Source organism: Gymnodraco acuticeps, unplaced genomic scaffold, assembly GCF_902827175.1.
Source record: "Gymnodraco acuticeps unplaced genomic scaffold, fGymAcu1.1, whole genome shotgun sequence".
NCBI classification, from domain to species: Eukaryota; Metazoa; Chordata; class Actinopteri; order Perciformes; family Bathydraconidae; genus Gymnodraco; species Gymnodraco acuticeps.
Window position 1 is genome coordinate 619,885 of NW_022989778.1, and position 13,198 is coordinate 633,082.

The 13,198-nt window shown below is 39.8% G+C and overlaps 1 protein-coding gene across 1 annotated transcript in view; it reads left to right on the forward strand.

Annotated features, from left to right (window-relative positions):
- Positions 1-13,198, forward strand: part of rngtt (RNA guanylyltransferase and 5'-phosphatase) — a 114,300-nt gene that overhangs the window by 80,045 nt on the left and 21,057 nt on the right. The window contains exon 13 of the mRNA XM_034220463.1: positions 11,814-11,914. Within this exon, the coding sequence (XP_034076354.1) occupies positions 11,814-11,914 (101 nt within the window). The remainder of the gene's footprint in view (positions 1-11,813; positions 11,915-13,198) is intronic.

Genomic DNA, 13,198 nt, shown 5'->3' on the forward strand with positions numbered 1-13,198 from the left:
CACCAGCCGCCACTGACCAACACCACTACTAACCACCAATGTTTTCATGGTGCCAGTAGCACTGCCTCACATTGTGATTGTTGTCCAGAGTCATTGATTTTATCCACCTCTGCACCCACCAGTGCAATGTTAATCTCTCATGTTTGAAGGGGATTATAGTGGCCCCCGGGTTAATCTCAGCAGAGGCGGCTGTGATCGTCCATTAGTATTAGCACAAAGGTAGCCTGCAGTCACTGAGTGTGTTATCTCATCCAGCACATGGTGTACGAGGAATATGCTTCCTTTGTTTAGGGAACACAGGGAAAGATTTTGAGTTCATAACAGAACCATTGACACAGATGGTTGAATTGCCTACAGGAGAGCACTCCAGATGGTGATCTCTGTTTAAAGAATACAAAGAATAGCACAAGTAAATACATAAAAAACTGAAATCATTTCAGCAACAAAACCCAAGTCAGTGCAGAAGGTGTGACTCACATTAATATTGGTCCCAGTGAGGCTTTAACAATCATTTTAAATGCAGTGGTGGATGAATTATTGGCATCAAAATGTAATTAAAGTACCAAAAGGAAAAGTACTCATTATGCACAACGGCCCAATTCAGAATAATACAAATGATATGTCTTGGTTATTATTATTGATGCATTAATGTGTTTCTCAGTTTAATGTCGCAGCTCGTACGAGAGGAGCTTGTGAATTTCACCAAGCAATCAATACAATTTATCTTAACCCATAATACTACTTGATAAAGTAATTTTTGTATTATATTTTGTCTCAGTCCTCAAAACTCAAGTTATCAAATAGATGTTCTGGAGACAAAAATAATAATATCTCCCTCTAATGCGGCTTTCACACCAGCGCTTTTCCCTTTCTAGCTCCGAGCTAGAGCTTTTCTGGTTCAGCTCCGGTTTCCCTTTTCTGCTCCCGCTCTGTTCACACCGCCCAGCACCCGACTGGTGCTGCCGCTGCTGCGTCATGACGTCACCGTTTACATCGCTGATTTGCTCCCCAACGGCATTACGGCGCTCACAACAACAACGGGGAACTGCGTCGGGTCGATGATCGTGTTGCTTTTAATCACACGAAGCCAGAATAAATTGAATAACGACTTCTCCAACCTTATACTTTTCTCCAGAGTGCCGTGGTTCATTGTTTATTAATGTGTTTCTGCAGCATTTACCGACCACTGCAGTGTTGGCTGCTCTTCCACGGGAGTTTATTCTCCCGTTAGCTCCCGGTTAGCTCACTCTAAAGTATTCACTGTCCGACTCACACAAGCAGCTGATACATATCCCCAGTTCCCCTTAGCCTAGGTGAATGTGTGTCAGTCTGAATTGACGCTGTTTGGTATCACAACGCTGTTATGAAAGTTTCTCTGGTATAAAATGGGTGATGTTAGCATAGCAACCGAAGCTAAACTGACTACTTGCTATTGCTATCCTATTGTGGCATAAACCGTTTTCTACAGGCACATTTTACCGGCGTATTTTTATTATGATTCTACTTGTGATAGTCGGACACGACAACCTGTGCAGCCCATGTATTGATTCCATCCGATAGCTGCTATAATACAAAACAACACGTCTGCCTCGCTCCACAATGATCAATAACAGTGAACGGATGGTCAAAGTAAGGTACAAATAAACAGAATCACACGAAGCCTGGTTAGTGTTGCCTGACTTTATAAAGTGTGTTTATAAGCACTACTGCTTGTAGGCAGGCATGACAGTCGACCCATGTTCAGGGGAGGAGGGTTTAGTTTCCTGCACGCCTCGACGTAAGAGAGACGTAAGCGACGCCACCTCTTAGCTCCGAAGCTCTTGCCTCTAGACCGACAATTTTAGTAAAGATATATGAAGTAGCAGAAAATGGCAGTATTCAAGTAAGTATTATTTTAGATATATACACTATGTGAGTTTTTAAGAAGTCAAATCATTGGTTATTTTCATCATTTTATTTGTGTAAAGGGTTCAGGGTTTCTCACACATAGACTTTACTTGGTAGTATATTTCAGATCTGTGGGAAACACTGAATTCTTTACACCACATTCACACCAAGACCCAGCCGAAAAACACATTGTAAACCTATTGTGTCTGAGCTGAAGGGGAGGGAGTTATCCTCTGGGGAACAGATTTATTAGACTTGTCAGTCTTTTTGTCTGCGGCACACAAACACAATGAATCTGCTTCAGAAAATTAAGCGGTTATCGACTTATCAACAGGCTCCATAGCTTCTCTTGGACTTAAAATCACACTGTAAACTTTACATTTACAGGGTGTCCGCGGGGTCTTAAAAAGTATTAAAAGTTGATAAATCAATTTAGCGTAAATGAAGGCTATTAAAAAGTATTATACGGCATTTTCCAAGGTATTAAATGTTGTAGCTTGTTTTCAATAAGTCTATGAATTGTCCAAAGAGGTTGTATTCTACAGTCTGCCTGAATGTAATCATTGCGTAGGTGTGTAGTGTGATTCTGTGTAGTTTATTTATGGCATCCCGTTGGATTTGACGTCATCTGAACAGGACATCGCACGCTCACTGCTTGATAGCGCGCGAAGGTCCATTTACGCCGGTTGTTAAACAACAACGTTATGGGGAAATGCAAGTCTGCGTCCAAATGGTTGGAAGATAAGGAGGAAGGACAATCAATACTGTGTATAGTCAATGTGAGTTAAAGTGTGTCGCCAAGGTAACCGGTTAGAACTCAAAGTGGCGATGAGGTCTTCAAATGTATGGAAAGGGTCTTAAAGAAAGTCTTAAAAGGAATTACATTTGACTTCAAGATTCCTGCATATACCCTGATTTATATATTCAGTTTCATATTTAATATTCCATCCCTCACATACTTGTGTATATATAATAACTTGCTTTATATTTTGTTATTGTTAATTTGTAAATTCAACACGTATATTTTCTACTTTCTTGAATTTGTATTGGACAATGTCTTTTTATGCTGCTGCAACACAAACATTAACCAAATTGGGATCAATAAAGTACCATCTTATCTTATCTTGAAGCATACCCTCAAGAAAGCAGCTTTTTCCTCCAATATAATTCATTTTAAACATTTATTAAGCTTTTGTTTATTACGGGTGCTTTCTAGCATCATTTGTTATAGTCGTTACATCTGTAAACACAATGGTATGTATATCATTATGGCCAATAAGCGTTCTGATATTAAGCAGATATAGCCTGGGCATGCCTTATACAAGTGCCCAATCTTCCATTCAAAGCCTAACATGTCTGTGTGTAATAGCTATCATTTGTATCTTACTCATTCAGAGGGAGATACCGTATTTATATCCTTTGAGAGGCAATCTTTTTTAGGAACTGGAAAGCAAATCCTATTTATGGCAGGGTGTATTTTGTAAGCGTTAGAAATTCAGAAGCAAGGCATTAACATAATACGTAAATTAAAGTCATAAAGCTCATTCTTGAATTAATCTAGATTGTTTATGAGGACATTTTGTACAGGTTTTCACTGCTCTTATTGGATAAAGACAAATGCAGTGTGTACCGTGTGTATATATTTTGGTTTTCTTAGCCTTCATTTGTTTACCACAAACATTTGTATTGCCCGTTTATGTATTAAAAGTTAGATATGCCAGATTATAACACAATAGTTTAATGATTAATAGTTTAAGAAATAGTTACAGTTTTATCATATGAAGTTTGTTACATTTTGTATTCGAAATTACTTTATTATAGTCTATTTTTATAATTGATCTTTAAGGATATCCCACACCTGGACTAGTGAAAAGTCAAACAGTTTTCTACCTGGAGAACATGCTGTACTTCACAAAGAGCAGTGGTTCCACATTTTAGTCTCCTATTTTCCTCCACATGCTTTGAGACGAAGGGGAAATGACAGGGCCCTATTTCTTCCTGTGGAAATATGGATTGCACCAGATCAAATGCAACCTGGTTATTTCAGGACTTTAAAAGGGTAACAAATCTCTGATCTGCAGCCGTTCAATAGCCTGTCACTTTGTCTGTTTGCTGTTGTCTCGTTGGACTCTAATAGTTGGTCCACCTCCCTCCAGGTTATTGACTTCAGGGAAAAGGTACTCCGGTCCTTCCAATGAAAACAGATTTTCTAACAATAGCATCCAGAAAGCTGCTGTCTCAAAACCTCTAAAGTGTCTGTGAAAAGTATATATATTCAATAACCATACCTTGCTTGCTGATTGGCTAATGTAATGGTTACAAAAGCAAAAAAACATGACATCACAAAGTGGCCAAAATGTTTTTATTTAAATGGATCAGGACAAAAAGGTAGAGAATATTTTCTCCTGAAACTGTCAGAATCTCTTTACACATGTTGATGTAGAAAAGACATGAACAAGTGGATTTTGCATAATAGGTGACCTTTAATGTTCAGTTAATGCTGGGACAAGCATGTATTTTCTGCGTTCGGTTTTCTTGCCACATCAGAATATTTTGAAGATAGTAGCTGCTTGCGGAAGTCAAACAGCCTTAAGTAGCAGTTTTTTGGACAACATTTCGATGTTATCTTTGTCACCAGAAAGGTTTAGTTAAGGTATAAAGGTAAAAGTAATCAGAGCAGTGCTTACACTGTCAAACTGCTGGTGAGTGTTTTCATTAAGAAACACTGAATGTTAATATTACTTCTGTTTCTTTACAAGAAAGCACCACAAGGCATCTTTAAGGTAACCTTGTAATAAAGAGAGGAGCTTTATTAAATTGCGTTTACATACTGTATGTGCATACTATAATGTGTAAAGACAGTATTACTGTAATACAGAGTATACAGTATTAAGTGACTCCACTTCGAGCAATACAATTGCTAACAAAGCACTTATATACTAACAAAGGACTGGCTTATCTAAAGCCAGTTGAGTAGCACATGTGTTTTGGCTCCGAAACCTGATGTACTTATATGATTCTGTTTTCTTCAAGTTTGTATCTTCTTGGTCGAATGCACTTATTACATTACATTACATTGCATTTAGCTGATGCTTTTATCCAAAGCGACTTACAATAAGTACATTCGACCAGGAAGACACAACCTTGAAGAAAACAGAATCATATAAGTACATCAGGTTTCATAGAGCCAAACATTTCAAGTGCTACTCAACTGGCTTTAGGTAAGCCAGTCCTTTATTAGTATAAAAGTGCTTCGTTAATAGTTCTAACGCTCGAAGTGGAGTCGAAAGAGATGAGTTTTCAGTTTGCGCCGGAAGATGTTCAAGCTATCTGCCGTCCTGATGTCAATGGGGAGCTCATTCCACCATCTTGGAGCCAGGATAGCAAACCCACGTGTTTTCACCGATGGGAACTTGGGTCCCCCTCGCAGCGAGGGCGCAACGAGTCGTTTGGCTGATGCAGAGCGTAGTGCACGCGCTGGGGTGTACGGTTTAACCATGTCCTGGATGTACGAAGGGCCAGATCCATTCGCAGCATGGTACGCAAGTACCAGTGTCTTGAAGTGGATTCTAGCAGTTATCGGAAGCCAGTGAAGGGAGCGGAGGAGCGGAGTGGTGTGGGAGAATTTAGGAAGGTTGAAGACCAGACGAGCCGCTGCATTCTGGGTGAGCTGCAGAGGTCGGATGGCACATGCAGGTAGACCAGCCAGGAGGGAGTTGTAGTAGTCTAGGCGTGAGATGACGAGAGCCTGGACCAGAACCTGAGTCGCTTTCTGAGTCAGCTGGGGACGTATCTTCCTGATGACTTATTGTAAGTCGCTTTCGATAAAAGCGTCAGCTAAATGCAATGTAATGTAAAGAATACAAGTATATATTTTCAACGCAATATGTTTTGATTTAATAATTAACAACATCTAGTAGGGCGTCTGATGAGTTTGCTATTACTATAATTATGTTATTATATATTTCCCAAGAAAGTTAAAGTAATTGGTTTGTTATACAGTAATTACAGTCCTTTGAGTTGGCTTTAATTCGATTTAAAATTTGTATCTATAAGCCGCACTTTTGCTTTGCACCTCTGTACGTGTTTTGCCCCCTGCAGTCTGACGCTTGCAGCCTCTGATTTGGAAATGAAACGGCAGCCAATTTATATGCAATGGAACTTCATTAAAGGAAAATAATTGTGATGGATGGGAGATGTGTTCTTGAATGCAATGCAGGGTTTGAAGGTCGGTTTTGCACTTCAATAATAAAGCTCTTGTTTTGTATGTGCAGTCACTTATTGACGAGGCAAACGTAATGAAAGCCAGAGTGCCACCGGCGGCCCTTTTTCATTTGGAAAATAATTGGAAGGTATTCTATTTATTTATTCAGGAGGTTGTTGCTACTGTATGGCTCTGTTGGCTAGGATAAAACAAATGTCGCTATTGTGAGAATTAAAAGCACAAACATTTTGTTGTTATTTTTTTATTTTTTTATTGAGTCAGGCACAATGACTTTACATTTATACTGTCAATATTTTGGGTGAAGTCATGTTGTGTCACATGACTTGAATTTTGAATTGATCCGCCCCTTTTTCGGCTCACTGAGAAGAGCCGGCTCTTTCGGCTCCTAAACGGCTCTTCATGTTACCGCAGTTTACCACGGAGCCTCAGTTTCGCCGCTGCGAGGCTCCGGCGCTCACAGTTCACGCGCGTGCTCCACTAGCACCCCCCGTCAAGGCTTGCCGGCAGTACACTTTCCGTCACAGGAACACACTTTGCTGGCGGCGAAAAGAATCCCACCAGACTCCTTTGCCCCTCAAACAGAGGGATGTCCGTGTCCTTTTTCCTTTTCGTCATTTCAAGCTATAAAAACTCTCGATCTTCTCTCGAATTATTTATTTTTGTGGACGCCCTCGGCTCGAGTTCAAATGACGGCAAGACGCCCCCCTGGCAGAAACGCTGGTTCCAACATATTGTACATGATAGGCTAAGGAGCTTGACATCTATAAAGGGTTGACAAATCACAACAGAGCCGGCCAGCTAACCAATCAGAGCAGACTGGGCTCTGGTTTCAGACAGAGGGTGAAAAGAGGTGCTACAGGGACAACATACAAATATTAACTGAAAATTAGCATAATATGTCCTCTTTAAGCTCATTAGAAGACTGCCCTCATATTTAATATAGTAAGAATTGACCAACCCTTTTTGATAACTTAATAAACCCTAGATGCATATTTCGTTTTGCTTTAAAGCCACAGAAAAGGAACAAGTCGTTTCACAAGAGGTTATTTTGATATTTGTGCAGCATAGCATAACCGACTGCATTGAGGTATTTGAGTTCCATACCCGTGTTTCCAAGAACAAAATATGTACTCTGTAGAGGTTCTTCAAAAGACACATGCCCTCTTTTTCTTCTCTCTACTGCAGTGAATAGCCTTTGTGGAGTGAGCTGGTTTCAAAGGCACACGAAGGGCGCCTCACACAGGTAGAGCTCCACAAAGTAGAAGCACACTTGTGTTCCCTTCGCTGTGCACCTGAAGTGAAAAAGTCAAAGTGTCCTTGTATAAACCAATTTATAAAAAGTATAATTTCCTAACTTTGCCACCAGTGCAGCCTTTCATTTTCAAGATGTTGCCCACGCAGACTGAAATCACATCCAGTCATCTTATTTTAAAACGTTGTCAACATGTGTTTTACTTTTAGGAAATATTGGACATGTTTCTATTTGTCTCGTGCTAAACCACTAAGGCGTTTGGTAAAGGTCACGGTCATTGTGAAGAGTCTAGATGTAAAATAGGCTGTAAACTCCCTGTTCTTCATCGATGGAGTTCGTATCTTCTATCTTGTATTCTGTCGAGACTGCAAAAGATAACGTTTATGCAGAAATACCAGGGGGCGGCAGTTTGATGTAGTCTGGAGGCAGGCTATTACGTTTTTTTCCTTCAAGTGGAGTCATGAAGGGATAAACACCTGTACACCTTAATTAGTTCCAAACCTACAAGAAAAACCTTCTGCTTTGACACTGAACTCTGAAATAAAAATTCAAACGTGGGCTGCAGAATCAAACATCGCTCTATATTCGCTAAGGTTAATTGGTTTGACCCTGACTTGACTGAAAACTATTAGAAAACAACAAAACATCTTGCTATTCATTAATTCCAACAGCTTTACCAAACTCAGACACAAAGCCATGTAAGTGAGAAGGAGTACGGCATTATTTATTCCCATGATGATTGAGAGTTATTTAAAGGGGCCCTATTATGCTATTCTCTATCCCAGGGGTGGGGAACCTTTTTCCTCTCAAGGGCCATTTCAATTTTTACAATATCCTCAGAGGGCCGTACAAATGATTGACCTCTGCTTAAAAAAACTAAAATCACAGCCCACTCATTTCATTCTGTGCAAAGAAAAAGCAACCTCTTAATCCAGATATCTCACCATGACTCGCGTATGCATGCACGTGCACGGTGTGGCGTGACCACCAAAACAGAAAGATATGGACACAAGATGTGTGCAAATGTATTTAGTTTCCTATCCATGTGAACATGATTTAAGTGGGGGGGGGGGGGAACTAACCTCCTCTAGGAGGGTCCGGGGGGCATGCTCCCCTGGGAAGATGTGTTTTTAAATGTTGAAGTTAAAAGCATAAATCTGGTGCACTTTGAGAGCAACATTAGTAGATCTATGGATACATCTCTCAACACCCATATGAAACAGCACTGGAAGCAGATTTATTTTTCTTTATGAATATTTGACAAATCTCTCTCCTTTCAAACTGTATTCTTGTTTATTAATAACAACTTTTTTTTACTGTCATATAGTATTTTATACCTGTTTACTTTATTCTCTTATTTTTTTATAACTATAATGATCATATGAAGATGTGCCTTTACCTCACTGGTTGGAGAAAAAGCTTCTTATATGTGTTAGCATAGCTAGCTAACCAGATGCTAATAACAAAGAAGGTATTGACTGTATGATCAGAATGACAGATGAACAGACCACTGGGCTTTCAACTAAAGACACAGACACGCAGAAACTGCGTCATGTGTACGGCTCCTTATGGGTACTGCCATTTCTGAAGTGCTGGAGTGGCGTTCTGGTGCTCCCCGTCAGAACTGCACCCCTGTCAGTCGAGACATAATCGTGATGACACGTTAGGCTCGTGTTGTGTTCAAGGAACCTGACCTTGGCCAGGAAAAACAGGCACTCGCTTGTTTAATTTTTTTGCGGTCTAGATTTCTTACATTTTTTTCTTTTTTGCGTGTGTTTATAAATTACCTCGAGGGCCGTACCAAATTGTCTCGCGGGCCGTATACGGCCCGGAGGCCGGAGGTTCCCCACCCCTGCTCTATCCTGTAGTTTGTTAAATAATTTATTTGTTTGTGCATTTAAATGTTCTGCAAAGGCTAAAATCCCAAAGTTCCCCCCAGAAGGAGTTTCTCTCCAACACACTCCCTGAAAACGCCTCCAATGTACTCCTTTGTTTACTTCTGTAACATAGTGACATCACAATGGAAAACTCGCTCTTCTATAGGCTAGCGTTCCAACACATTGCACGGATTGGGAAATATCTAAGCTATTGACCAATCACAACAGAGCCGTCCACTAACCAATCAGAGCAGACTGGGCTATGGTTTCAGACAGAGGGTGAAAAGAGGTGCTGCAGCACAGTATGAGAAAAATAAAGAGCTTTTTGAACATCAAAGCGTGTGGACATGTCACAGTAGAGGCACAAAATAGGAACCTGAAAAAGAGCATATTAGGACCCCTTCAAGTAGGGCTGCTCTATTATGGCAAAAATCATAATCTTGATTATTTGGGTCAATAATTGATATCAGTGTTTCCGCCAGACCAGGGCTGAGAGGGCGTCCACCCCAAGAGCGTCCCTTATAGATACTATCTCTTTACGTTAGTGAGCCGGATCATTTGACTCGGCTCTCTTAAAGCGCCGGCTGTTTCGGCTCCCAAACGGCTCTTCATGTTACCACAGTTTACCACGGAGCCTCAGTTTCGCTGCGGCGAGGCTCTGGTGCTCGCAGCTCACGCACGTGCTCCACTAGCACCGCTCATCGCGTCCAAATCGCGCACGTTCCGTATTGTCCTGTAGCAGGCACCGCCGATGTCGGGGAAACGATCTTCAATACTCCGAAAAGAATCCCACCAGACTCTTTTGCCCCTCCAACAGAGGGATGTCCTTGTCCTTTTCGTCATTTCAAGCGATAACAACTCTCGATCTTCTCTCGAATTATTAATTTTTTGGGACGCCCACGGCTCGAGTTCAGGGCGTTCCGAGCTAAATAAGGGCGTCAAATGACGGCAAGACGCCCCCCTGGCGGAAATGCTGATTGATATCACGATTATTAAAAACGATTATCCATTTACTTTGAAAACATCAATCTATTGGAGAATTTTTTTTTTAACAGTATGTTTTTAACAGTTGAAGTTTAATTATAATTCAACTGAAAAACCAATAAAAAAATAATAGTAATAATAATTAAAAAAATAATCGTTTTATTTCAATTACGTTGTTTTCGTAATCGTTGCAAGCCATAATCGTAATTGCGATTAATTGAGCAGCCCTACCTTCAAGGCATTTCCTTGGGTTCATTCATGGAAACCTTTATTTGGTCCTGTACTGTGACGACAAAGGTTCTCCTGAGAAAATCCTGTCGGTTTTCCAAACATTTCCCAGGAGTAGACTTCTGTTACCGGGCAACCTGACAGTGACAGAGTCTGGTCATCTGTTGGCGCCTCCACCCGTCATGCCTTTTCATTTCTCATGTTCCACCGCACTGCTTTCATGTCCTCCTAAATGTCAGCCACGCATAAATAATTAAAGTGATGCAGGGACCATGTTGTTGGCTTGTGTCATATGGTGTTTCGCATTGAGACACAGCAGTGATGTGAATAGTGTAATCATGTTGAATCATAATATGTCAGGCTGTTATATATTTACACATTTATAATCGTGCTTCCACCCTGCAATTTTCTACTTATAATCCTTTTTTATTCAAACGTGGAGTGCTTGAACTCATTTCCTAATGACCTCTCTTTTTTGTTTGCATTTCATAACGTTGTTGATACCCAGAGAGTAATTACTAACCTGAGATGTATTCATTACCACATCTGGCTGATCTCCTTAGTTGGAGTGTCATAAAAGAGTCGGATTTGTTTAAGGGTTTTCAGCTCATTAACTCTAACTGTTGCTTAAAAACATACAAATTACTCTGTCATTAAGTCTAGTGTTATCTGCTAATACAAAAACGTTTGCAAAACAGCTTTTATATGTATGTATCTCCCTAAAAAAACTACAATATGATTAGGCTTGGGGACTACCGAATTACATGTAATGGTATTGGAAAATCTGGATATTTAAAAAACAGTAAATGTATTCCCTTACAGTTACAGTTTGTTTTAATGGGATTGCTAGCAGCATTACATTTTTACAAAACATATTCAATATGTTCATATGATATTAAATATTTAAACTATATGTAACGGAGCAATTTCTGTTTTCTTAGATTATTTGTTCTCCTTAACTGAAGTATGTGTGTTGTACACTTTCATTGTTGGTGTAAAGATTATTTTCTCAATTTGCTTAATCAATTATTTTAAAGAGCTAAGTAGAGGACACATTCTTGTTACTAAATATCTTAGTTTCTTATTTGTTAAGGTTACATTGATCTGATGTCTTATATAATACTCTTAGGTAAAAGCCATCTCATTGATAATTATTTTCTCTTGTATGTATTTGCATTGCATTTGATTGTGAGGTAATTCAAAGGAACCAGAATCAGTATTCAGCTCACATTCGTTTCTTATTGTGATTTATTGCTGATTAAATGTTTTTACAGGTTACTAGTAATTGTACAGATTTCGTATAGATACGCTCCCAACCCTGCATATGATAGATTTCTAATGGATTTGTTTCCTCCTGCAGAGATACAAGGCCGGCAGGTGTGACGACATCCTCAAGTGGAAACCCCCGAATCTCAACTCTGTGGACTTTCGCCTGAAGATCACCAAAGTCGGAGGAGAAGGGTAAGTCACTGTTGCCAAGGAAACGCTCTCTGGGATGAGTCTAATAGCACCTATCATTTTGTGACACCCTGAAGTACGTCACATGTATGTGATGCTGTGTGTGTGTCAGTGTCAAAGGCAACGCTTTTATCTTTTCTTTACAATCCAATCATTTTTTCATTTTGCCTTTGGCTTTAGTTCTTGTTACAGTAATGCTGTTTCAGTGTTCCTCATTTTATTCCTGTCACCATCATCGCCCACATGTTCTTTTGTGCTCATTCCCAGAAATGTGCTGTATGTACAAAGAAAAACACTACTGCCATTTCCTTTTTCTTTCACTCTATGCTTATCAACCTCTGCCAGATAAATTATTCAGATCATGATGTGTATCCTGCTAAACATTAGCGCTCTGCTATAAACAATTCTATACCTAGAAAAAGACAAGCAATACCTGGAGTTCAATACATCATTTTGAATGTATTCCTAATATGAAATAGATTAGTACATTAATGAGTCCTTGAACCCGGAAAACACTTTAGTCTACCTTGTCTCGAAGTCAATATTTTTTTTTACGTGTTTGTGGCAAGAAGCCTGAATTAAAGTCTATGGTCAACACAAGCTTAATAGGTTTTTAACGTTGTGTTCTGCCACATAAAATGTCAGTAGATACACCGAAGATCATCCGAAGACTGTGTCAAAAGAAATCTACTACAGATCCCACCGACACAAGTCTCCATTTAGCTTATCGATGGTGATACCGCAATGTTATGGCATTAGGTCAGCTAGTAGTGAGGCTCTAAGAAAGGTAACTGTCAGTAAGTGAACTTGGTCCAGAGTGAAATATTTGTAGTATTTAATAGATTTTTTTAAAAGACAGTTTGTACTCACATTATTGCTAATAAATCGTTCTGACTTCGGTGATCTTTAGACATTTTCTATAGTGTCACTGAGCAGGTTGACATTTTTAAAACTCAGTTACAGTATACGTCTCAAACCACTATCAGATGGATTGCACCGACATTTGGTACAAATCTTCATTTTCCCCCAGAGGATTAATCCTTATACATTTAATGTCCCCCTAACTTTTTTTCCTCACCACCAGCAAGTCCAAGTTTTCCCAACAACTACTATATGTATTTATATTAGGGGTCGACCGATATGGCTTTTTCAAGGCTGATACCGATTATTAGTAATCAAGGAGACCGATAACCGATATTTGGAACCGATATACATTTGCAGCAGATTGTGGTGCAGAAAGCAGAGTTGCTGCGAGGCTCCACTGGCAGCCGTCCCAGCGCGTCACAG